At 55.0% G+C, this 26,684-nt stretch overlaps 1 protein-coding gene across 11 annotated transcripts in view; it reads left to right on the plus strand.

The window, feature by feature from the left end:
• CACNA2D2 (calcium voltage-gated channel auxiliary subunit alpha2delta 2) overlaps positions 1 to 26,684 on the plus strand; it is a 140,480-nt gene that overhangs the window by 77,292 nt on the left and 36,504 nt on the right. For 4 of the 11 annotated variants that reach the window (XM_038003876.2, XM_073010137.1, XM_073010138.1 and 1 more), the window contains exon 4: positions 5,182 to 5,322. The exons of the other annotated variants lie outside the window; for them this stretch is intronic. In XM_038003876.2, coding sequence (XP_037859804.1) covers positions 5,182 to 5,322 — 141 coding nt within the window. The remainder of the gene's footprint in view (positions 1 to 5,181; positions 5,323 to 26,684) is intronic. 11 annotated transcript variants of the gene reach the window in all.

Below are 26,684 nucleotides of genomic sequence, written 5' to 3' on the forward strand. Positions count from 1 at the left end.
CTCTCTCGCCCTATGGCCTTGCTTTTGATGCCAGGTGCCTCCCCTGGGAGTGCCATGCAGCCTCCCTATCTTTCACTTGGTCACTCAGTCATTCAGCAAACTCTGCTGCCCCCAGCCTGGCCCTAGGCCAGGTGTGATTCCAATGTCTACTTGCTGTGGGGCAGAATGCCCGTTTTACAGATGAGAGAACAGAGTCTGAGACTAGATGTCAACCCTGGTCACTGTCTGGCTGAGGCAAGGTCTCAGTACCCCTTGCTTACCCTGGCTCCTGAGCCTGTGTACCTGCCCCTTCCAGAGCTCCCAGGGATTGGGAGGAAGCAGAGTGGTTCTGGCTGGGGCAAAGGGAAAGGCCAGGGGCAGGAAGGGAAGGTGAGAATGTGGGGTGGAGGGCAGAGCATGAACAAGGGCCTAGAGGCAGGACCTCGACTGGGGGTTGCTGGGGAGCAGCTGGAGAGGATGGCCAGGAGACGGCTCCAAGTGCAGACTGGGAGCTGTTGCCCTGAGTTTCCTTTTTAATACCCTTATACCTCACCTCCAGAGGAGAAGAATCCAGGACAGGGAGATGGGAGTCCATTGAATGGAGAAAATGAACCCCAAGGGAGGGAGATATATGTGTCTCCACTCCCCAGAGAAGGCCTGCGTAGAGGGAGGATCCCCTGATGGTGCCCTCTTCTCCGGGGGTCCCAGCTGGTGAAGGGAGCAGATGCAAGGAGGCGGAGGGAAAGGGCCTGCAGGTGCCACAGGGACAAATCAGCCTAATTTAGGATCAGAAAAGTAAGAATTTTAATTGAGTTTTAATAGTGTCTGGCTTTGTTCTGAAATCCTCATGTGCGAGGCTGGAGGAGGGTAGGTGCATGTGAGGATGGGCGAGCCAGTGGCCCCAAGTCTGCTCTGGGGCCCAGACTTCAAGGAGATGGGCAACAGGCTGTGGGGTCCCAATGTGTGGAGCAGCTAACATGGGACAGGCAAGTCTAAGAAGACAGCCTGGAGGAGGTAGCATTTGAGCTGAGCCTTGGAAGGCACGTAGAATTTCCAAAGGTAGAAGAAAGGAAGAAGGAGGGCATCTCAGTAGAGTTCCCAGCCTGGGTACTGGCCTAGCAGTGAGAGTGAGCAGAACTGAGTCTGAATCCGCTGAGATGGGAGTACTGGGGGCTGGGAGGGGAACCTGGAAGGTTCGGCCTGTGCATCAGTTTCCACTGCAGGAGAGAGGGTGCGTGGGGATGACAGGCAGGGCACAGGGCTCTCCACCTGGTTTCTGGGGGTGGTAGCTGCATATCCACATATGGAAGCTTGGCCTCATGGAAGCATGGCCCTGGGAGTGGCCAGTCACTTCTCTGGCCCCACTTTCTGTGCCCTAAAATACATAGTGAGCAATGCCTCTCTGTGGCAGTGGGTGTCTATGGGAGAAGGAAGCTGTGGCTCACAGAGGTGCTGCTGGGGAAGGCATAGTGCTGCAGACCCAGGGTAGGGGGCATAGGGTGGCAAGAAGGCCCTTGGGACCCTCCTAGACCCTCAGCTATCTTCCCCAAGCTAACGCCTGATGTTTCACCGGCCCCAGGTGCTGTGGTGACCCGTGCAGGGGCACCTGAGGTTTTCCTGGAGGAGACTCCACCTTGACCCTGTTTCCTCCTGTCCTGGGATACTAGGTGCCTCAGATTCCCTTGCTTCAGCTTCTGTTTACTGAGCACTGGCCCTTGCTGTGTGCTGGCACGATAGTACATTACCAGGTACGGGGACAGCACGAATAGACCTGCTGGGCCCCTCCCTTGAGGAGTGCAGTCTGCTGAAGATGGCAGTAATGTGATGCATGCCACAAAGGGTGGAGCCATGGGGCAAGCCCATGGGGATACTTGACCAGGCCCAGGGGACCTGGGGGGAGGGAGGATTTAGCTAGGCAAGGGAGAATCAGGGAGCAAGAGGGCCCAAGGTCCTGAGGTGGAGAGCGCATGGATGTGTATTGGGGTGCGTGCATGCAGCGGCGGAGGGTCTTGCCCACTGGCAGTCTCCACAGAGCACATGTGCAGATGCAGTGTGAGGCTGGTCTCCCTGGGATACATGGGGCTCCCTGGGGTCTAGCTGAGACCCTATCCAGAGACCACATCCCACACAGTCTAGACCTTGCACTGCCCCAAAAAAGAACCTGTGGCCAAGGGTCCTTCTTAGGCAGGTGCAGCATGGCACGGGGTGCCCATGAGTGGAACCAGAGCATAGAAGGTGGCCAAGAATCAAAGCCCTCACACATCCTGTGCTGCAGCCCCCTCATACTTGAGCAGCACCGAGCCCTTGGCAAACCTCACACTCTGTGGGCCTCAGTTTCCCTACCAGTACAATTGGAACAAGTGTGGCTGCACAGATCTGTCATCAGAGTTTATGCCCAGACTTTGGTGACACCAGTCCAGGGAGGGATGCTTCCGGGGGTAGCACGTGGGACAGGCCCCACGGACAGACAGATCTGTCCTCCTTTAGCTCCGCCCCGTGTGTAGAACAATCCTGGGCTACAGGGCCTCCTGCCAGCCTTCCCCTCTCTGAAGGCCTCATCAAGGGCCCTGTCCCCAGCTCTCACCTCTGAGGGCCAGAGTATCCAGCTGCTCGAAGATTCCTGCCTCTTGGCACAGGCCTGGGGGCCCCTGTTTGAGAGGCTGGTCACGGTTGTCGGGCCCTTTGTTGCAGCCTCCTGTGTTTGCCCACTCCGTGCCTTGACAAATGGGAGTTGCAGCATGTTTGCTGTGTCAACACCAGCTGGAGCCCAGTTATGGAGATCAGCTAGGGCAAGACGCCCCATCCTTCAGCCTCCTGGGTGCCTAGGGTCCAGCCCCTCCCTGGGCAGGGTTGGTGGACAAGTGGGCAACTCTCCATTCTCAGTTCACATATTCATCCCACAAGACTGCCAAGTGCAGGCTGGGCAGGCATCTGAAACCAGCAGGGGCAGCCCTGGGCAATGGGGTGGGACTTAGAAAAGGTCAGCAGGGCACGCAGTCTCCACCTGGCACAGCAGTCATGAAGCCTTTGAAGATTCAGTGTGGGGCTTCCCAGCCTTCTATTCACGATCTCTCTGAGCAGCCCTGGTTCTCTCCTCCCCTGTGTCCCCAGTCATCAGGTCTGGCAGCCTCTGAGGAGAGGAGCCTTAGGTGGTCAAGCAGATGGACAGATGAACAGACAGACCTTGAGACAGGGTCAGGGCAGGGGACGGGAGAGGGCTTGAGGAGACCAGGAACCAGGCAAGCTGAGATCCATCCATGAGCTGCGTAGGCATGGGCCAGGGGTCAAGGAGCCATAGCCCTGGGGAGGGCAGAAATGAGCAGCTTTGGTTAGTGACTGGCACTGAGGGGCAGCTGTCAGAGATAGACGGGAGAACAGGGGACCAGAAAGGGAAAGCTTACCCTGGATCTGAGGGGAACCCAGGTTCTTTCACTTCAGCCAAAGCTGCTCCACCACTTAGGGACCAGGTCTGTTGCCACGTAGCAGAGCTGGGCCAACTAAATCCTGTTTACTTCTGAAATAAGATCCCCCAGCCTCTTCACTAGTAGGGTTTCCAGAAATGAGTCTGTGAGGGTGACTCGGCTTCCAGGGCAGCGTGGACCAGGCAACTGGATGAAGAGGGAGATGTGCCAGGCGAGATCGCAGCTACAGCACTGACCCATCAGCCTTGTGGCCTTTGCCAGTGATTTCCTTTTTCTCCTCAGTTTCCCCATCTGTAGATGGGCAGTAAGAGTCCACCTGGTGGGACTGCCGGTGGGGTCTTCTGAGTGGAGGTGTAGCCAGCGTGTAGATCGCCTGTGCCGTGTGGTTATCGCTATTGAAAGAAGAGGCCTCATATTTTTCTGAGCTTGCATCTTGGATCCTTTGCTCCAGGAGGGGGCTTGGCAGGGAAGATCCCTGTCACTTGACTCCACTTTGAGATTCTGTGGAAAAGTGTCCCAGTTACCTGGAAGCACAGGGAAGGGGCGCTGAGGCTGAGGCTAGAGGGAAGGAGGGAGTTTGCACCTCAGAACAGAGAAGAGCATTCTGACAAAGGGAACAGCCTGTAGCAATCTGCGGAAGTGGAGTGGAAGATCCGGCAGAATCCAGGGCGGCCGCCAGCTTCCACTGTAGGGGAAGCCAGGCTCCAAGTTCTGAACTGGGGTGGGCAGTTAGACTCCAATCCACAGGAAGTGGAGGCCATTGTAGTTGTCAGGGGAGGGGTCAGAGGCCTGCAGCCAGAGCTAGGGCTGCAGGGATGTTGGGGTTGACTCAGGATAAGGTGAGGCAGCCAGGGAGGGATAGTCCGAAACAACTCCTGGTTGCTGAAGAGGAGGAAGGGTGAAAGCAGTGCCTGTGGGCCAGGGGATCTCTGGCAGGAGCAGACTACAGGGTGAGAAGGCAGAACCCCCAGGAACCAACGTGGATGGTCGGGAAGCAGGCAGTGCCTCCTGCCTGCCTCTCGTTTTCCTTCCTCAGATGCCTGCTGACCCCTCCCCAGGAGGCAGCCAGTGAGCTGGTGGGGTACAGCAGTGAGCAGTTCCCAGTCACTGGGGGTCAGAGGGCATTGGCCTTTCCCCTGGACTCACTCACATCCTGGGGTCCTGGTACAAGTGTAGCATCATGTTCCTGGCTGGAGTTCTGAGGGGCTTGAAGCTTTTCTCAGTTTGTACCTTGGACCCTTGGCTCCAGGTGCTGGGGGCCTCAGGGCCCTGCTGAGGGATAGTTTTTAAACTGCTGGGCTTCAGACTCCCAGATCATCTTCCTGTGTCCCTGTAGTGCCAAGGGCTGAAGAGTTGGGGAGCAGGGCACCATGGAGTGGCAGGAGTGCCCTGGGCTGATGCGTCCCCATCACGAGTCAGGGGGGAGAGTTGGGAAGACCCTGTCCCCAGGCCCAGCAGATTAGTAGTGAGCATTTGAAGAGAGAAAATGGACCAACCTGTGCTTCATCTATGGACAGCAATGACACTCCAGCCTGTGACTGTGGCCTGAGTGAGGGAGGCAACTACCTCCACTCCCCATGGCCCAGGCAGAAGCACCAGGCCCCACAATCTCCTCAGGGTGATCCTGACCTTTCCCCACCACCCATGTGCATACCTGGGCTCCCTTTTATCAAATATCCTTCTGCTAATCTCATCTCTCTATGTGACTTACCTGTAATTAGCTCACTTTGCAAAATATGATGTCTGTCATAGTTCCCCCTCCATGTTTTTCTTTTCCCAGGAAAGGGTAAAGAGGGAATGGGATGAAGAAAGATTTCTGGACGTGGGGCCACCTCACAGGTCAGCTCTGGCCTGTCCCCTGCACACATGCCCCCTCAACACATGTCCCAGCTCAGCTTCAGAGCCTGGAGAGCCAATGAAGGTTAGTGGGCAGGGCCCGAGGGTGTCAGAGACCTCCCAGAACCCAGGGGAAGGGATGGCATAGGCCTGACTGAGCCCTGCCCCAGGAGTGCCCATGTAACCTATTCACACCCAGGGACTGCCTAGACCCAGGCTGGGCTAAGACATGAGATACTAAGTGGCCTTTCCTACTCACAGCCTGGCACATGAGGGCATGTGTGTGACAGGCAGGCTGGGGGCAAGGAGGAAGGGGCGAGGGGGCCAGGATGCCAGCATTGCCTCTACACAGCACATAATAGCCACGCATAGATGGGCTGTGCCAGTTACCAGGCATGCAGCAAACACAGCCAACAGGAACCCCAGTGTTCGTCGCCATCACCTATCCATCCACTCACCTGTCAAACAACTTCCCATAGCTGGTGGGCTGCCCAGAGCCCCCACACCCTCCCACTCTCCCATCCTGACCAAGGTGTGGTTCGTCTCTCAGGAAGGGGCTGCCAGGGGCTGTGGACTATACACAGGGTGTGTGTACAGCCCTGCAGTGGGTCACATGTGGGCCAAGCCTTGGCCCTGACCAAGCATCACAACTCCAGCCAGGCCACCAGGCCTCATCCTCCTTCCTGGCAGCAGGAACATTCACCTTCCTACCCCCAGAGGTGGAGCCAGGCAGAGGGAGCAGCACAGCAGTTTAAGCTGTTTTCGAGTCAGTATTTGGTGCTGCCCTAGCCACAGCACCACTGCTGAGCCCCCACCACTCCCCAGATGGAAAACCAGAGGCTGCTGAAGCCCTGTCTGCACAGAGGGCCCCGTGTGGCTCAGAGCCTGCCACAGTGATGGACCCCAGCCGGGCAGGGGCAGCTGGGAGGACCATGCTTGGAGCCCTCAGCTGGCATGGCCTACTTTTCTGCTCTGCCCCTCGCTGCCCCATCAGCTCCCCGCCTTCTCTTGCTGCGACTCTCTCAGGATGTCGGGACGTGAATTCTCTTAAACTTTTAATTAAAAATCCTCTCCTTTCTCCCCACAAGGTTCACTTCCCTGTGATTTTCCTGTTAGAAGGAGAGGTGGAGGGAAGAGAGACAGCAGGCAAGGAGCAGAGGCCAGGCCTTCTGGGTCTCCACGAGGGACCTGGGGAAGCAGGGCCTGGCCCCAGGGAACTGCTGGCCACCCTCTCCCCTGGGCACCCTCTGTGGCTTCCCATCATGCTAGGGGAGGCATTTCTTTTCTTTTTTCCCTAAAGCCTATAGCACCCAGTTTTCCCATGTGGTCTCCCATTTCAGTACTAACCAGGCCTGACCCTGCTTAGCTGTTGAGATCAGAAGAGATAGTGCACGTTCAGAGTGGTACAGCCGTAGATGTCCAGAGAGGCATCTGAGGGCTCCAACCCTAGATGTCGCTGTTAGATGTGGGAAACGGCACCAGCTCCTGAGGGCCCTATATGTGTTCCTGCCACATCCTGCATACTCAAGGCTACGGCATGTGTCCATTAAACAGGCCGGGATTTCCCCAGGTAGAAGGGGTCCCCACTTTCCCATAAGGGTGCTGTTAACTCTGGTAGCTTCAGATTCACTCCTGAGCCCACTGGTCACAGGATGGGGACGTGCCCACAGGGTTACTCATCAAGTGAGAAGCAGCCCAGGTTGGTGTCGTGGGCCTCAAGGTCACCAACTGGGTCACCAGTGCTTCCCTTGTAGAATTCCCAACTCAGAGCTCCAGCCATGGTGTCAGGTCCTGGCTCACATGGTCAGGACCCCAGGTATGCTAGAGACCCAGGTCCTTGACCTCAGGGAGCCAGAACAACATCTCTAATTATGGGGCTGGAGAAGGGCTGGCCCATCCCCCTTTCCCAGGCAGTGATCCGTTAGCCTATCCCTAACTCTGGAGGGAGATGCCACTGTGTCCTTAGGTCGCTGTTTTAGAGAGGGAGCCCACTAAATGGAAGTTCTTCCTTGTGTCAGACCATGATGCCTCTTGCAGAAGGCTAAGCCTTTTTCCATGGCTCCACCTCTAGAGAACTTCAGCTGAGACTCCCCCTCCCATAATCCCTCCCTGGCCTAGGAAATAGGGATTGAGTCACCAGCTCCCCATGTTCCTCTCACCTCCCCCACTCCTCTGCAGGCTGAGCACCTCCATCTTAGGGCTTCCAGATACAGCCCAGAGCACACAGACTCATCCAGGATCATCCCCTCACTCCCACACTGAGGTGCCACTCCCCATGGTTGCACATCTCCCTCCCCTAGAGGCCAGGCTCTCCTCCAAACCCCCCCAAAGGCTCAGGGACTCAAAACCCCAGCCATGCCCCAGCTGTGAGGGAGAAACAGGGGAACCCCCTCAAGGCCCAGGCCTCTGAGGGGCCCCACCCCTCCATTCCTCCATCCCTCCACCTCATTCTCCCTCTCCACCCTGCAGCAGCCGGTGGACACAGCTGGGCATCATGGGGAACACCAGGATGCCACAGAGAAGAGGTGGCCATGGCCCTGTGGAGCTAGAACAAGGATCCCTGCACACTGGCCCCCCAAGTTGCCCTACATTCCCCTCCTGAGGCTCCCTGCACATGCCCTGCTTCACAGACCCTGAGGACACCCTGACCAGCCCTGGGAGTGCTCAGGGAGACATCCCCAAGGAGTGGGGTGGGGCTATGTCAAGATTTGTGAATGGGTGAAATTAGAATTAGCCAGGAAGAGGGAAGGACAGGCCACATAGGGGCATAGCACAAGCAAACGCAGGAAGGGGCTTGCACAGGGGCCTGGTTGGAGGTCGGGGCAGCGGAGGGCCAAGAAGGTAGAAAGAGCAGTGGGAACCTTGAACATCACACAGGGATTTCAACACTGGCATTGGACACTCTGGCAGCCCCTTGAGTAAGGCAGGGGTGTTACTTGTTCATTTTACAGACACATGTTGAGCACTTACTGTGTGTCCTTCCCTGGTCCAGCCCCAGGCAGTGCCCTCTTCTGTGGCTCTGCAGATGGCAAGGTGGGGGTGATCACAATGAAGGAGCCTGTGATCCCTCACAGGGCAGGGTGCTGTCTCTTTGGGCCAATAGGAGCACAAGTACAGTCCTGCCTCTCACAGCACTGCCACCACCTCTAGCTGGCTTCTTTGTGGGCCCATTAATTTCCAAACCTGATACAGGCAGGGATGAGTGGCTCTTCCTCCCAACAGGTAGCACATGTTGGTGCTCGCTGAACCCCATCCTGCCAGGCTCCACCCATCCATTCATTCCCCATGTACACACTAAGTGTCTACTGTGTGCCAGGTCCTGCACTAGTTGCTGGGGACTACACAGCGACAGGTCGGCCTGGTTCTGCCCTCAGGGACCTTGTGGTCCAGGCAGGAAGCAGAGTAGATGAGTAATGTGAGAATGCATAATGAGCATGTCACGGGTGCCAGAGGATAAGCAGCAGGGGGGCAAGGAAAGGGTGCTGGCGCCCTCCCCACATCCACAGGTGCAAACCTGGAGCCCGCACAGGCATGAAGACAGTGAGGAGGAGGAGGAGGCGTGCCTTCCTCCTGGCTCTGGGTCTGAGCCCCACCTACCCACCGGTGACCCAGCTTCCTGACGATCTGTGGGGTCCTCCCCACTGCCCAGCGCTGCGAGGGAGCAGGTAGGGAAAGGTGCAGTGTGGGCACTGCAGACGGTGCTGGACCATCCTGGGTTACCAGCCCCAGGCCACCCTGAGCAGCTGCTGATGTCAGCAAAAGAGAACCCCCAAGTACCCCACAAGCAAGGGTTGCAGGGCCTGCCTAGGCCAGAAACAAGCAGGGTGCCTCTCAGCTCATGGGGGTTGGGATGTGCCCCCTGTGGATGTCAGGCATGATGCTGGGTAGATATGTGTGCCTGTATGTATGGCTAAGGCATGAGCCAGGGCCACCATGGAAGAGCCTGCGTGCATGGCGGGGGTGTGTGAGTGAGACATGTGTCTATACCAGAAGAGTCTGAGGAGATGGGGCAGGAGGAGAAGGGAGAGCTCTACCACCTCAAAGTTCCTGCTGCACCAACAGTTCCATCTCACTTACAGGCTCTCATGTGGGCATGCTTCAGGCACCCACATGTGCATGTATAAAACCCATGGGCCCACGTTTCTCCCCGTTCTTCCCCTGTCTGCAACCACAGGAGCACATGTAGAGCCCATGTCCCCATGTGGAACCTGCAAATGGACATGTACACACACGTGAATGGGATACATGTGCACATGTGCATCTCAGCTCATCATGCCCACATGTATTTGTGTGCACCCGATGGACATATGCACACACTGTCACTCCCGGTATGCAGCCCTATCACAGCTGTCTCATCCCTTTCTCCACTTGCCTCACCTCTGCACCTAGAGGTGGGCAGGTCCAAGATGAAGATCTCTATTTTACGGACTGGAAAACTGAGGCTCAGAAAGGAAAAGAGACTTGCCCGAGACCACACAGCGGCTCCATGGCTCCAGCCAGGACCCAGGTCTTCTGGCTTCCCAGCTAGATCTAACATGGCCCCACTGCATGTGCTGTGATCTTCACATTCCTCTGCAGAGCCTGTGGGGTCCAAGACAGAGCAGGGGTTTTCAGAGCCCGCCACCATCCCTGTCTGCCCTCCCCTCAGCGGGGGCACCTTGGAGCCCAGAGTGGGGAGTGCCAAATCAGGGGTCACCCCACAGTGGAACTCTAAGCTCACAACCGTAACAGTTTGGGAAGGAGAAACATTTCTCTGGGCCTTGTGCACCACCTAAAGGTGGCCTATAGGAGGCATAAAGGTCTCAGCCAGGCCTCTGCTGCCAGCCCCATCACTCCTAGCTCCTAGCTCTCTCTCATCCTCCTCCTTTCTTCCTGGGAATCTCTCCCCTCATGCTGCATCCTTCCAGCCCTGTCTTCTGTCTTGCCCCTCCAAAATTCTCTCTACCCTCCAGGGATGTTTCTATGTTTGTTTCAGCAGCTCCTGACATTCACAACTGGGAAGCTCTCAGAGATGGGCCATGCTTTAAGCCCCAAATGGGCCCAGCCTGGCCAAAGGAGGGACAAGGAAGAATCAGTCTCCAACATGACCTCAAGAAAATCTGGTGCAGAGTGGCCACCCCTGTAAATCAACTGATGCCTGCACCACTCTAATCACAACTGTGACAAGGGTGCAGGGCAGAAGCTAAGCAGAAAGAGGCCCAGAGCAGAGGGCAACTGAGCAGGGCAGCAAGAAGTTGAAAACCATTAATTGTCCGTCCAGAGGAGGGGGATGCCCACAACATTCTGGGCAAAGGAAATGGTGTGTGCAAAAGCACGGAGGTGTGACAGTATAGCATAGTAGACATTCATCAAGCCTTTCTCATGTATTGGAGTGTCTGCAGCCAGGGTCCTCCCATTCATTCATTCATTCATTCATTCACTTGTTTATTCACCAAATAGTGTCCAAGTGTTGGACACCCTCTGGAATGCAGAAAAAACAAACAGCATTGTTCCTGCCTCAGAGAGTGCACAGCCTGTTGGGAAATTGCAGGACAGAGCAGTGAGTTCCTTGGTGAGGGGCACACAGGCACTGTGGGAGCCTGGAAGAGAGGACCTGATGGGGACACACAGACACATCAGGAGCCCATGGTAACCCCAAGGAGGGGTCTGGGCGGGACCAGGGTTTATCAGCAACTTTTTTTTCATTTGTCAGTATTTGATATCTGGTCTTCAGTGGCTCTCATAGGTGAGAGGACCCTTGGCAGTCCAAGTCTGTGTCCTTCATTGCACAGATGGTGAATCTGCAGCCCTAGGCCTGGAACTCAAGTCTCCAGGACTTCTGTTTCCAGAGTATAATTGTATTGACAAAGCTCATCCATAGCGAAACCCAACCCTGGACCCACATGGGGCTCAGTTCTCTCTGCACAGCACCTTCTAAAGCCCAAAAGTGGAATTGCAGACCCAGGACACTGCTTCTCGGGCAGAGCCAGCCCTAACTGGGCTCCCTCACAGCAGAGCCTGTGCCCTCAGTCTAGCAGGAGCCGCTGGGGACCTTGGCGTTTCATTGACCCTCAGTGTCCCACCACAGAATGGCAACAGGATTCCTAGCCTGCCTATCACACTGGGTGGCTGTGGAGATGGGGAGTGTTGGCCCCCATGACCTGTGTTCTCCGGGAGGCCTTTCTGCTGAGGAGGAACGGGCCCACGGCTGGCTTTCCCCCCTCCTCAGTGTTTCTGAAGCCATCCGTCACTTACAAATTCTCTTCATCTCTAAATAAAATGATTTGTTAATTTGAGTGAGTGATCACTGTGCGCCTGAGCCTCTTTGCAGGCCCAGGAACAGCTTGTGGGCTCCTGGAGCCCTGCGCCGCCGGCCTGGCGCAGACTTGGAGGGGTTGTTTTCTATTTAAATGTGAATTGAATGAGGAGAAAAATGTTTCTCTTGGCAATTTCATAGGAGCTCGCTCTTCTGACAGATGTTGGAGTTTATTATCCCATCGGGCCAGCGTTTTGTAGAGCAGAATTACTAATTATTTCAGAGGCCTGGCCACAGCCAAAGAAGGAAGGGCGGTAGTGGGTGCAGCTTTGGGCAGCATCTGTCAACAGGGCTAGGCAGGCACTGGGATGAGAGACCCAGCTTGCCACCCTTCCACTGGCCTCCTAGGATCTGTGATTGTTTTGGAAGGGGGGCTGCCGTGTCGCTTGGTTTCTGTTTCATGGTTTACCCTGGAGGAGGCAGCAGGGTCTGCTCTTGCCAGCCCTGCTTTGACCTCATGGTGAGGACTCTGGAAGGTACTTGTGGGGTCTCAAATTGCTTGTGTGTTTAGAGTCCACGGGTTGTGGATGAGAAGACTACAGAGACCCCAGTGGTTTCCTCCCAGTGTGAAGCCGGAGCTGTTCTCTGTAAGGACCATACCTGGGCTTGGCCACACTTGCACAGTGCGGGCATGTGGCTTGGTGGCTCTCTAACCTTGGGCTCTGTGCAGGCCTGTGGGGGTTGAGCATGACTGTGTGCTGTTTTTGCGGGTCCGGAGCTGCCTGACATGATTGCATGCATCTGTGAATGAGATGTCCGTAGCTGTGCTGCATGGGCCTCAGAGGTATGGTTCTATCTATCTCATTTCTGTCCTGGCACTGCAAGGTAGAGGAGGCCTTGGAAGACGGATGGCCAGAGGGCACTAGATGTCAGAAGGGATGGGCCAAAACTGGCTCAGCTACTTCAGGGATGTCCCAGGTTTCCAGGGGGCTCCATGGCAAATTGACTAGGGGGTGAATTCCATGGGGGAAATGGGGCCCTGGCAGCTGAAACACTGGCTTCTGCTTCATTCAGCTGAGGAGACTTTTTTTTTTTTTTTTTTTTTTTTTTGAGACGGAGTCTCAATCTGTCACCCAGGTTAGAATTCAGTGGCATGGTCTCAGCTCACTGCAACCTCTGCCTCCTAAAGTCAAGTGACTCTCCTGCCTCATCCTCCCAAGTAACTGGGATTACAGGCGTGCGTCACTATGCCTGGCTAATTTATGTAATTTTAGTAGAGATGGGGTTTCACCATGTTGGTCAGGCTGGTCTCAAACTCCTGGCCTCAAGCGATCCACCCACCTCAGCCTCCCAAAGTGCTGGGATTACAGGGGTGAGCCACCATGCTCAGGCAGCCCAGGGACCTCAACCTCACTTGGGGCAACTTACAACAGGGAAGCATCCCCACCCTCCCAGCAGAGGCCTCAAGAGTCTTGCAGTGCTTGGTCCAGGGGCCTCCTGACTCCACACAGCCATGGCCCAATTCCGGTTAATGGTCTCTGATACAGGGCTGAAGGTCAGGGGTTGGAGACAGTTGGTAGAGGAGGCGACAGTTCCTCCTGCAGTATTCTCTGAAAACCACCCCCACTGAGGAACACCCTCACTTCTGCCCTATTCTTACCCCCATCTCTCCTTCCTGAGCTCTGAGACAAGGGACCAGGTACCCTGACTGCCCCCAGTCCTGGCCAGCTCAGGATTCAGGCCTGTCCCCTCCCCCTCCTCAAACTCCACCCCCCCGCACCCCAACCAGCTCCGCTTCCTAGGTTTAACACAGAGGCGGCAGCAGCAGCAGCTGGGTGGGGTTTTATAACCCTAATTAACCCTGATTCCCTGGGGCCCTAGCTCTAGACTCCCTTGCAGCCTCAGACCAGCAGAGCACAAGGCAGGAAGGGTCCACCCTTGTGCCAGGTGAGGGAAGATGGAGACTCGGCCTCTCCCTGTCCCAAGTCCTAGGCCCTGGCAGTCACCCTAATAGATGGCACTGGGAGACCAGGGAGGGGGTGCCCAGGCTGAGATGGTGCCAGGCATCTCTGACCATGTGTCCCTGACAACCAGGCCCTCTCTCCTCCGGATAAAATTCCACAGTGACATCCTTCCATTAAATAGGGCATGTTCAGAAGAGAAAATTGCTACTATTTTCCCCTTTTACTTCACTGTCATCAAAAATTGATCCCATATTGCATCCTTATTTCAAAGAACGAGCTAGAAAAATAAAATAGAAATTCCCACTCCTCAGAGCAGCAGCTGTATCAAGCCTCCCTCACCCTATCCTTCCCCTCCCCATCCCCCCCAAAAAAAGAAAAGAAAAACGTGACCAATGAGGAAAGGCACCTGCTGGCCATCTAGAGCTGTTTGAGTGCCCATGGCTTTGAGATGCACGTGACCTGGGAGCAAGGAGGGGCTGGACACATGACTGTGCAGGCAGAAGGGGATTTCGATCTGGTGAAATGTGGTAGAAAATGGGGTAATTGGGGGAGGTTAATTTGGATCTAAATGGAGCAATTCGTTATCTCAATAAGAAATGTCTCGTTTTCCAGGGAGACGGCTGCGCCTGCCAGATGCTGGCATGCCCACCGTTGGGGTAGTGGCTCAGAGCAGGGCCCACAGCCAGCCTAGCCTCACAGGGCAACCCACCCTGCCCAGATGTGGGCGTTGGGGGCAGAGATAGCTTAATTTGGTTGATTCCCCAACTCATTTGGCAAAGTATTCAATAGCTCTTCTCAAAAGCACATCCAGTAAAAATGCAAAATGTGAATAACAATGATGGGGCAGAGGCCGAGGTGAGCAGCCTGCAGACTAGGCACTTGGTCTAGCTGAGCCCATAGGCTCACCCCAAGCCTCCCAAAAGTCAAGGGAGATCTACCCAGTGTTTTGTGTTCTAACCAGAGGAGAAGCCCAGCGTGGCTTGCCATGGGAAGGTGTTTGGGGGATTTCTAGGATGGTGCCCCTCAGCCCATGCATCTTTGCTAGGAGCAGGGTCTGGGAGCTGGCACCTGGACTGTAGTGTGACCCTGGGCATGTCAGTTCTCCCCAAACCTCAGAGCCCCATTCGTTCTTTCCCAGGGGCCACATGCAGAGGCTGCTGGCAGTGCTGGGAGTCCTGGTCACACAGGTGTGACCATCTCAGGCTGCAGCGTGGAAGGCCTGGGCTCAGCAGCTGGACAGACTTAGGTGTGGGCTCCAGGTTCTCCTTCTGCCAGGTTTGTAGACCTGGAGCACTCACCATATTGTTTTGAGCCTCCTCCTTCTGAAAAATGCATTAAGTAGCACCAGCCTTGTGCCCCTATGATTGTGACAGTCACATGTGGACAACAGGTACCCATAAGTGATAACTGGAATCACAAAAGCATCTGGTGGACAGTCGGTTGGGAGCTGGCGCACAAGATTTCCTTGGTCTAACCTGGTATTGGCTGCACTGTGTCTGGAATGGAGCTGGGGGAGAGTGAGCATGGAGACAAGCGGAAGCCCCTCCCCTCCACTCTGGTGGGGCCAGATCTGAGTCACCCTATGTGTCTGGTACCTAACATAGACCACGGACATGCTAGCAGAAAGAAGAAAGGCCCTGGGGACTGAGGCCCTTTCCTTTTATTCTACACTGTGGTGTTGGTTGAGATAACACAAAACAAAATGATCACAGGCTGGTGTGAGGGCTGGGAGGGAAGTGAAGCAGTGAACAAATTAAGGGCACATTTGAGGAGGGGTCCTCTAGGTGGGGGCCAGACAGGTCATAGCCAAGAAGATTCATTTGGCCAGGCATGAGTGGGCAGGTGGTGGAGCCTATAGGTCCTGGAGCCACAGCCCTGTGAGCCACCCCACACACAGCCCCAGCAGGAACAGTCCTGCCCTGCCTGTGCCTCAGGAGGGGAGTTCTGGATGTTAAAGTTGTTGGTGGACCAAAAGCGAGGACCCAGCCACCATATGCACTTGTGCCTGACCACATGTTGGCAGCATGGATGTGCTTTCCCATGTCTGCACATGTGCACATGTGTTTGCATATGCACACACACATACATCCTCCTTCTCTAACTCCAGGCCCTCCACCCGCAGGATTGCAAAGCTGTTGACCTCAAAGTCAGATGGAAGAAACCTCCTCACTCACCCTCACTAAAGCCACAGATCTCTGACATCACCTTGTTTGGAACAACTCCCTCAGTGGACACCCAAGAGGCCTAGTCACAGGGGTCCCACTTATCCCCTTTCCCTTGGAAGAATCCTGCAGCAGAGTGGCCTTGGGGGCAGGGGACCAAAATAGGACTCCAGAGTGCTAGAAAGAGCTTAACCCAGGGGTGGGCTGGCAGACCTGGGCCAGGCAGAGCGGTGGGCTGGGAATCAGGTTGCCCAGAGGCCTTGCATACCTTGTGTGGGCTGAGGCTGGGCTGACTCTGGGGCACAAAGACAACACCCCCTCCCAACCCCAGGGAATACCCAGGTCTGTGGGTTCGGGGAAGGGACACCAACCCCAAGGTGGTGCGCATGCTCCATGCTTAGCCTTACTGCCTCCTGCTCAAACTAGGGTATCCCTCTCCTGCAGAGCCTCAGTTTCTTCACCTGTGAGAATGAGTGAGGATGGCTCACAGCAGAACTTTTATCAGCCTTTCTATGCAAGAGTGGCCCCTGGGGTCTGCCCAGCCTTCTAGGGGGATGGTCCTGTCCCAGAGTTTCTGCCCTTCCCAGCCCATTTTCCAGACAACAGTCTTCAATCTAGGCAGGGCCAAGCACAGTCACCCCCAAAGGGTCACTGGGCTCAACACTGACCCACTGCAGTGTCCCCAGCACTGATGCCATGTGGGCTTGACCTGAGCCTAGCAGCAGGCTAACCACAAGTAGAAGAGGGTTCTTGGGGGCCAGAGCTCCCTGGGTGGCCTTGGAGAGTGTACACAACTCCCTACCTTCTTCAAGGACCCCTCCTGCCTCCTCTGGCCTCAGTCTGGGCCCTAGGGAAAGTAGCAAGAACTCCAGGGTCACATGGGAATATAAGTGCCCTGAGATCGTGGAGGGAATCTGAGGCAGAGCTCAGACCCGCTCAGGTCTCCTCGTGCCTGCTGGGTCCCTCCCCAGCCACACAGTGTCTCCCACTCCACGCTATCTGATCCACAGCCAGCCAGAGGCCCACTTCCTCCTCAGAGAGAGCTCAGGGTGTCTCCTGGGCTAATCAGCAAGTAGGGGAGGGGGACTTGATGACATAGCCCAGGTTTAACTTTCCACCCTGCCCTCAGAGAGCCGTGGCCATAGACAAGCTGAGGAACCACCTCTGAACTCAGTTTCCTCATCTGCAAAATGGTATAGAAATGGGACCTGCTTTGCAGGGGCTGCTGTAGGGATTAATGAGCGATGCTGGCCACAGCAAGTGCTCAGTGGCATCGCCTGTGATGACAGCTCCATGTGCAGCACAGGCGGTGCTGGTGCTGGGTCCTATAGGAGCTCTGCAGGTGCAGGAATTCCTTGCCAACCCTTGTATTTCAGGAGTACTTTTTGTTCAAAGCCCTACTTGATCAACCAGCCATGGGGCTCCTCTCCCTGAAAAACCACTGCACCTTCCTTCCAGCTTGCTCTGCTTCCTCCTCCAGGCTGCCCCCTCCTTCAGGTAGCCCCCAGGGTCCACACCCCACTTCCCGGGTGTTACCTGACTACCTCCAGCCCTTCCTCATGAGCCCAAGTGCTGTTGGCCTCCATGTGGCCAGCACTTCAGCGTTCCTCTGTTTTATCATTAATGTGGCCAGTCTGCCTGGGTGGGTGGTGTCATTTTCCCATTTTGCAGGGAGAAAAACTGAGGCCAGGAAAGCTAAAATCACTCAGTCAGGGTAGATCTGAATCCAGTGTGGATTCATCACTAGAAGGGTCTCTCCCTCAGAAAGTCCAGCCCAAAGAGCTGAGGAGGTTGGGGGCTAAGCCAACTGGGATTCAGGGGTCTGTTTCCTGGGAGATGGCGTGGTAGATAACAGACCCTTGTCCCAGGGGAGAGAGACTGCAGCCTGAATGAAGGGAGAGGCAGCAATGATGCCCCAAATATTGCAGGCACGTGTATATGACCGCTGCCCCGCCCTCTCCAGCTGGTGCCATGGCTCTGTGGCCGTTGCTAGGCATCTGTGAGGCCCAGGTGGGCCCTACCTGTCGTGGAGCGGCTGTGCAGTGTGCGGTGGGCCCGGGCCCAGGCAGGAGCAAGGCACCTCCGCCGGCCCGCCCTCCTCTCACTTGGCAGCAGCAAGCAGAAGCCATTAGCGCCTGGCAGTCCGTGTCCCACGGCTCTGACAAACGCCTTAAATGTTGTCACCACGGCTCCAGCTGTCCCACCGGCCGCCTTTACTCCTCATAATAACCAAGTGTCGAGGCTGATTGCAGCAGCAGGATGCAGCCAGTATTCAGAGTAGCTCTTACCCTGGGCGTTTCCACCTGGCAGCCAGGCTGTGCCCACCCCGCCCACCACCCCCAGCCCTTTGTCTGCCTGTCACCTCTGCCTGGGCCCTCAGCATCGCCCCCGGGCCAGCCAGTGCCTGGCTTTGTGTCCCAAAGCTGGTGGGCAGCGACAGGGTGGGGCCTCAAGCATCCGCATCCAGCAGAGTGACAGCCTAGCTGGAAGAGTCTGGCTCCTGCTCCCACTCTTCTGGATGACCTGTGCAGGGAGCCCTGATTTTGTCTTGGTCTAGCCTCATATCTTGCCTTGCTGCCCAGGGACACAGGGAGTGGTCAGAGCTCATCCCTGGCATGCACAAAGCTGCATTCAGTTTGAGCTCTGCCATTTGACCACTGTGCAGTCTTGGGTGGGTCAGTCACCCTCTCTGAGCCTTGGTGACCTCGTTGGGGGAATGGGAATAATGATTGGGCTTGTTGGGGCTTTGTGGGAGCATGTGTGTGAAGCAAGGTACAGATAATGAAATGAAGAGGCCTGGCCACGTAAACACAAACACCTACTGCACCAATCCCTGAGTCCAGGGAGGCCCAGGAGAATCGAAGGCCCACATCAGCTCCCCTGGCCTTCACTACCCTCCTTCCCACCCCCACATCTTAGCCCTCTGGGCGTAACTTCCCCTGTCCCCTTTGTCTGACCTTGCCCTTCAAGTTTTGCCTAGTGCTCCCTTTCCCAAAGCCAACCTGGCTTAGCCTAACCATACTTCTCTCCCATAGGGTTTATGTGCCCTTTGAAACAGCCCTGGATGCTCACTGTTCTCCTCTCATGTCTGCCTTCATCCTCACAGTCTTATGAGGCTGGGACTAGTAGAAGCCCCATGTTAGAGAGGAGGTTATCAGGATTCAGAGAATGGCATCAATTCTGTGCATTACACATGCAGCTCCTGGCTCTGCCCCACGGGGTACTGTGGCTGCTGATCACTGTCTGCCCAGCCCCAGGTCCTGCTAGAACCAGGAGAGTAAGCTAAGCCTCAGTCTCTTCAGGGGCCCTGGTAAAGTGGACAAGCACCCATTTCACCTCCGGGCCTTGAGGGCTTTCCTCCTGAGGTACCTAGATACAAGCACCAATATCCAGGTTGATTATGAGCTCTCTGGTCACTGAGTCATTTGTTTACAAGTTCCCCAACCCTCCGATGATGCTGGAGGGCGATGGGCAGAGAAAGGTGAAGAATGAGTTGTCTCTGTCTCTTCATCAGACTCTTCTCAGGGATGCAGAGGTGATGATGCAGGTAGCAGTGAGGACAGTAATGGTAGTGGTGATGATGAGGAGATGTGAGCGCTAACAGAGGTGACCACAGTGGGGTGATGGTGGTAGTGGTGACAGTGGTGGTAAAGGTAGTGATGGAGGTGATATTGGCAGTGGAGTTGATGGTGGTAGATGATGATGGTGATGATGGAAGTGATGACTGTGATGATGGGGATGAAGGTAGTGATGGGGAGCTGATGGTGATGGGAGTAACATTGACAATGATGGAATAATATTGGCAGTGAACATGGGGACATTGGTGCTGGTTAAGCAGTGGGAACAACAGTGATGATGGGGATGATGGTGAATAGAGTAGCATTCTGGTGGTGCAGGGATAATGTTGATGGTGGGTGTTGGGGGTGATAGGGCTAATGGGGGCTCTCTGTGGAGTGTACCTCTAAGGGGCAGTCCTCCAGGCAACCCTGTCCCACTCATGGGCTATGCCCTCGCTGGAGGCAGGACACAGTGGGGCTTGCTTGGTGCTTTTTTCTTTTAACCTCCAGTGAGCACAGCCTTCTGGGTAATGAGATGCAAATTGACAGAAAAGACAATGAGCCAGCCTGCGGCCAGTGGGGCAGCTTTTAGAGTCAGGCTGATTGCCTCTGTGCCAATTTGCATGGCATTAGCTGTGCATGTCTTCTCCAACAGGTTCGTGTATTTCATCAGCGGTCACCTGGATGGCTGCATCTGACAAAGGGCGATGACCTGTGATCCCAGACCAGGAGCAGGGGCAGAGCCGCTCTGACTCTGACCTGAATAGGGCTCTAGGATGTGGCTACAAGAAGTCTGAATCTGTGGGGAAGGGCAATTGATAGAGGGTGGGGCTTGGAGAGTCCTCATGGTCGCCAGTAACAGGGTCCGAGCAGGGGTCAGAGCCCACGAGTGGCAGGCCTAGGAGGTCTGGTTTGGCCAGCACCATGGCTCCATCTGAGTATGTGATGCAAAAGCCACAAACAGGCCTTAGACAGGAGAGATATCTGGCCCTGGCCTGGGATGCCTCAGTACGGGTCCAGGCTCTGTCCCTAATGGTACAGTGGCCTGACAGTCCCTCCAGACCTCAGCTCCCCCTTTGTACGGGGGGGCCAGTGGGCCCCTGACCTCATTGTCTTCACCTTGAAGGGATGATCGTCAAGGCAGGCCCTGCCTATGGTGTGTTTAGTAAGAGTGGCCAGGGCCAGTTCTCCATATCCGAGGTCACATATTGCAGCCCCACTGAGCAGGCCTGCCCTTCTGTCACTGTCACCATTACTCAAGGTTATGCCTGGGATCATTCTTCGAGTGCCACCCAGGGGGCCTGGGCAAGGTAACACCCAGGTCATTGCCCAAACCCAGCCCTGACGCTCCTCCCTGCCTCTGTCCATGGTGCTGAAAGTCTTGGGCCAACCTGTTCTGGTGTTCCTGCTGTTTAAGCAGGCTAGGCTCTGCCCTCCCCACCCTGCTCCGCTGTCCTTGCTCTCTGACCCTGCAACCCATTTGAGCCTGTGCAACCCACGACTCCATTCCACGTTCCTTCCCCAAAACAAGCAACAATGGGGCTAGGGGCTGTTCTCCACTGCCCTCTCCCCCCAGCCCAACCAGTGCCCCCTCCGGCACATTTCAGGGCCCTTTTGTCCCCACCTCCCTCTTCACTGTCCCACTCCTTCTCCTGAGGTTGGGCCTAATCAAAGCTAATCAGAAAATTATGAGCTGCCTGATTACTGATTAGATTCCTAATGTTAATAGAGCCGAAAAGGGCCCGCTCAGGCTGTGTTTTAGGAAAAAGTATAAAAATAACATCGTGGGAAGGGAGCTTGGAGGCTGGGCTGGGACCCAGACTCTCCTGTTCTAGCTGGGGTGGGGTCTCACTCTCAGCTTTCAGGTGGGAATACGTTCCCATGCAGGGCAGCTTCCTAGCACCCTAAATTCTTCCAGTGATGGGGCCATCCCAGGCAGCTCTTCCTATAGAGGCCTCTAGCAAGTTCTCTGCTCAAGACAGTGGGACTGAATTGCAGTGGGAAGAAGTTAGGTGAGATATAAAGAAGAACTTACTGCTGGCATCCCATGTAGGAGCAGGGTTGTGTCTGTAATGCTCACTAACCTCCTCAGGCCAGTTTACTGCGCACAGTAGGTGCTCAGTAAACATGAGTTGACAGGAAGGAAGGAGGGTCACATCAGCCTCTTCCCATGGGAACTATCACCCTCCCATGCCCTGCCCCTGAGCCACAGCGGAGCATAGAGGCATCTGAGCAGCCTTCTTAGAGGAGGATGTTGGGGCATGTCAGGAGAATGCACTGATCTGGCACCAGGCCAGGGGTACTGAGCTCCCTGGGAATTCAGGCACTCCTGTCTACCACCCTCTTGCCTCTCATTCCAGCAGAGCCATGGGGGCTTATGCTAATAACCATGTTATTACTGACTTGGCAGCAGCTGAGTGGGGCTAATAGGTAATATTTTCACAAGGTCTAGAGTGGGGTTGTGGTCCTGGAGAGCAGGCATCAGCAGTTCAGACCCCAGAGGCTGCCCCTCGGATGCCTCTTCATGGAGCACACAGTGAGGCCTGTACTTAGACTCAGCCTCACCCCACTTATACCTTCACCCCCAATGCCATCTTGGATCCCTATTCTCTGTCATCAGCACCATTTCTGACCTGGTTTCTACCATCTCTATCCCAAGGAGACCCAGGGCCTCCAAACCAGCAGATCCCCAAGGGCACCTCCTGATCCACCCCCTGACCTCTTGACTGTGATGGGAGCCCGAGGTCACTTAGCACTTCCTCACTGAGCTGGCTTGCCCAGCACTGGGGCCACACAGATCCATGAATAAAGTCCCTGCCTTTGAGGGACCACATGTAAGAGGGAGTCAGGTACATGCAGTGATGGAAACCCCAGGGCAATTCTGGGAACCCAGCCCTACAGGGCACCAGGATTCATGGAGGAGGCAGAAGAGCAGTGACTCCTACAGGATGAGGAGTAGCCGGCCAGGGGAGGGGATGAGAAAAGGCACTCCAGGCTTGGGATGCAGCACAAACAAGGCTTTGGAACTGCAGCATAGCAGGAAGGCAAAGTTCAAGATCAGTGTGTTGGAAGAGAGATGAGGTTGTCAGGGCCTGGTAAAGGATAGTGTTAGGAAGGGAGGAGTGGTCCAGGCATCCAGGAAACACGGACAGGTCACAGAACTTGTTGGGGAGACCTGAAGGTGTGGGGGCCCAGGCAGATGAGTTCGTGCCAATCAGCTTGGGTTGAGAGTTTGAAGATGGGTTGTGGGGCTCAGGAGAGGTCTAGTCAGGGAGGCAAGGAGGGGGTCTCGGGAGTAGGGCTGGAAGCCAAGCAGGGCTGCAGTGGAGTAATGAACAAAATCTTCAGCGAAGTTGGTGCTGAGGAGAAGGGCAGCCCGTTGGCACAAGCTGCAGAAGAAAACAGGTCAGGCCAAGTTCAGAAGGCCCAAGAGAGAAGCTGAGTTTGGGGGAGGGGGAACCAGTCAGGAGGCCCCTGGAGTGAGGTAAGGGAAGGTACAGCCCAGAACCTGGAGTTGTCTTCAGTTTTCAAAGTGAGTCCCCATCCTGTTCCCTGTCTATGCCCTGCTCTCCATCCACGTCCTCACAGCCCTGGGAGGGGCCTAAGCAGGGTTTTGTTCCCTCCCTGTTGTAAGTGAGAGATCAAGGTACAGAGAGGTGAGGGCAGTGCTCCCCAAATTATGTGGTGGGTCAATTGCTGAGCCCCAGGAACTTGGGTTCCTTGGCCTCTGTGGCAGAACAAGGAAGGAGGGCACTGTCACACTCAACACCCACCCCCATGCCCACACACATTTCTAGAATGGGGCCTGATGAGGGGACAGGATGCAGCACCATGCTCCAGAGAGCACTCAGATAAGGATGTGTCCCTGCTCCCCTGCCCAGAGTGGCCGACAGCCCCCATATGGGTACCCTCACCCAATGCTATCTGCATGTTTTTTTTCTAAGGATGAGAGAAATGCTGATGAATTATGGATCATAATTTAGAGGGAGGAAAACTGACACAAAACTGGCAAAATTCTGAGAAATTCCACCTGGGTTCCCAGGGACTGACTGACCTGTGGAGATGCATAAGTTTCATGCTGGGGTTTAAGGAGGGGTGCCAGCTAGGTTGGTGGATTCCCACCCATTTGAGCCCTTGTGGGATGGGGCTGAGCAGGGCAGGATCTTGGAAAGAGCACCAGCAGCCTGGAGTAGCCTTCAGCTTTGGGTTCCTTGGGGGTGAGGTGCCTCCATACAGCTGGGCTCTGAAGCCACAGTCCAAATGTGGACCTGAAGCAGTTTGTTGCATGCATTGATTTATTTCTCATTGGGGCACCTCTTGCAAGTGCTCAACAGGAGACCTGGGAGCTCACCAGGGGACTAGGTAAGGCAGAGACCTGCAGCCCTGAGGCCAGACCTTTCCTGCGACTTCCAGCATGCGGCTGTCCAGATCCGCCCACACCTCCTTCTGACTCAGCCTGCTGCTGCAGAGTTGAAATCTCCAGAGGGTGGGTATCACGCCCAGTTCCAGAAAACTGGCCTGTAAATTCAAGCTGGTTTCTGCAAATGCTCAGCCCAGCCACAGAGACCCCTTTCCTCACCCCCTCCCTGTTCACACTGGACATACCCGACCTTCTCTTTATTGATTGTGGTTCCAGTTTAAAGCAAAAAAAGCAATGAAAGCCAGTGGAATACCTGTTAGCACCTGTGAGTGCCACTTCGTTTACTTCCTTGGGAAGGGATCTCAGAGCTCATGGCCTTCCTCCTCTTGATATTAAAATGCCCACTTTGGCCGGGTGCAGTGGCTCACACCTGTAATCCCAGCACTTTGGGAGGCCAAGGCAGGCGGATGACCTGAGGTCAGGAGTTCAAGACCAGCCTGGGCAACATGGTGAAACCGTGTTTCAGCAGGGTGAAACTAAAAATACAAAAATTAGCCAAATGCGGTGGTGGGCACCTATAGTCCTAGCTACTCAGAAGGCTGAAGCAGGAGAATCGCTTGAACTCAGGAGGCAGAGGTTGCATTGAGCTGAGATTGCACCACTGCACTCCAGCCTGGGCAACAGAGCAAGACTCCATCTCAAAAATAAAAATAAAAATAAAAATAAAATGTTCACTTTTTGGTAACATAACAGTAATGAAAGAGAGTGGGAGTTTTTTAAAGTGTCCTTTCTTGGCAAAATACAACATAGCAAGGATCTTTGGGAGCCCAGGATGTTCTGGGAAATTCTGTCTGACCTGAAATTCCAGCCTCTGGGATACCAGGTTCCCCACCCTGGCTGGTCACAGTTGTTCCCTCTGCGTCTCCATCATAGACCACCCCTCATTTCTTCATATTTTTCCTAGGAAATTGAAGCACAGCCTGCCCCTTCCAGGCTAGACCGAGGGGGTGCAGTCACTGATTACCAAGCTCATGGCGCCCACAGGGAGCCGGCACGCCTGGGCCCGGGTGGAGTGGCGGCCGCCCTGCTGCAGAGGGAGACCACAACTCGAATGGGTTTTTCTGTGTTACATGGATTCTGACCTTTTTAAAATAAATAAATAAAAATCCATTTTACTAATTTTTTTTATCAACTCGCAGAAGACGCATGAGTCCTGTGAGGGAAAAGGTCAGGGAGCCTGTTGCTGCCAATAGCTGCAATGACCTCCAATGCCAGCCTTCCCCTGAGGCACCCTCTGTGCCAGAAATGTTTGTTTTCTTTGCAGGCTTCTGTTTGCTGGAATTGTGGTCTGGGGTTTGAGTGTTTTTTATTGCTCTGGTGGTCATTTTATCTTTAAGTTATAAACATGGTTAATACAAAAAGAGTAGGTTTGAACTTTAAGATATGTCATGGGCTGGGCGTGGTGGCTCATGCCTGTAATCCCAGCACTTTGGGAGGCAGAGGCAGGAGGATCACTTGAGGTCAGGAGTTTGAGACCAGCCTGGGCAACATAGAGCAACCTTGTCTTGTAATAATTAATTAATAAAAACTATAACAAATTTTTTAAGGAAAAATTACAGATGGGACAGGAGCCAAGTGTGTCCAGCGTAGATGCAGCCAAGGGGTGAAGGAAGGGGCCTTGAGGGATGGGTAAGGCTGGGCACCTGTCCTGTCCCAGGAGGCACGCATGTCAGCAGTGCACCCGACAGGAAAGCACAGCCACTGGCGTGTCTCCATCACCCTCAGCGCATAAGTCACGGATCCTGCTTGACCCTCGTTGCCAATCCTGCTACATTTCTCTTCATCCCTCAGAACCCAGCAAAATGTGGGGTCAGGGCAAGACCTGCCCTCAGAAGGTTGTAGTGAGTGAGATTGTGTCCATAAAGCTCTGAGCATATCGTGTGAGGGCCACAAAGTCGCTGAGGCGGCCATCATGCACGTAGCAGGCACTGTCTGTCCACACAAAGCCTCCCTCAGACCACAAGTGGTGCCAGGACAGGGCCAAGTGGCGATTCTCCTGGTCCCTGACTGTGGATGCACCTGCTTGGAGCAGGAGGTGGATGAACAGACAAATGTCTGCTCAAGGCTGGAGCAGCAGCAGCAGAGGCCCACAGAGCCAGGGCCCCCTGACCCCACCTGCACTTCTGCCGCTACTGTCAGCCCTGGGGCTTCAGCTCCCTCCTGCAGAGCTGCATCTTGCTTCATTATTATGCAGATATTTTAATTATGCAGATATGTTTTTAGACAGTTTTAAATATGTATATTATTTACTCATTAGACCATAACAGCTCTGGAAATTGGAAATCTGTATTTAGTATCTTTCTGTGCACAATACACAGCTAACGCAGGACCCACAGGTGGGGAGGGAAGATGGGTGGCAGTGGGACCAGTGCTGGGCTAGGCAGGGGCTGCTGGGCATCCTGGTACTTGCCCCCTCCCGTGGCCTGGACCTAGTGATACCAAGGCTTGTGGGGGCAACTCAGAGGGATAGCTGGAAGGCCAGTTACTGATCCCCTCTCCTACGAGAAGGGCAGAGGGACCACTCTGAGGGGTGGCAGGAGGGACCTGAGCCCAACCAGTCAGGCCCCACCTGGCCAGGGATGGTCCTTCCCTGGGACAGTCACTGTCCAACACTGCTGGGCTTACCATCAGGCGAACCTGGGTTTGATGCCCCCTCTTCCTCCCTAGGGGTCTGGGGCAGCTACACTAATACTTTGAGCCTCAATTCCCTCGGCTGTAAAAGGAGGGGAGAAGGAGAATCTACTTCTCCTGAGTCTTGCTGGGGAGGCAGCAGTGAAGCCCTCACCCACGGTAGGCACTGGACCACACCTGGTGATATCTTGTCGCTACCTTCCTTGCAGCCCTCAGCAGCATTCTCAGGGCATACTACCCCCAGCCTCCACCCTGGGACCCACACTTCTTCACGGCTTCTGCCTGGCTCAGCCCTCACTGCCCTAGATCTCAACATCCTGCACCCCATGGGTTCAGGGCCTTTTCTTCTAAGCTTCTCATATCCTCTAGGAAGTGGGAGTAACCATAACTAATTAAGACCAAAGAACTCTTCCAGCCTTTCCCTCTGGGCTGTGCAGAAAAAGTCCTATTTGATGGGCAGTTACTCCTCAGACCCTTC

The sequence above is a fragment of the Chlorocebus sabaeus genome, chromosome 22 (assembly GCF_047675955.1).
Source record: "Chlorocebus sabaeus isolate Y175 chromosome 22, mChlSab1.0.hap1, whole genome shotgun sequence".
Lineage (NCBI taxonomy): Eukaryota > Metazoa > Chordata > Mammalia > Primates > Cercopithecidae > Chlorocebus > Chlorocebus sabaeus.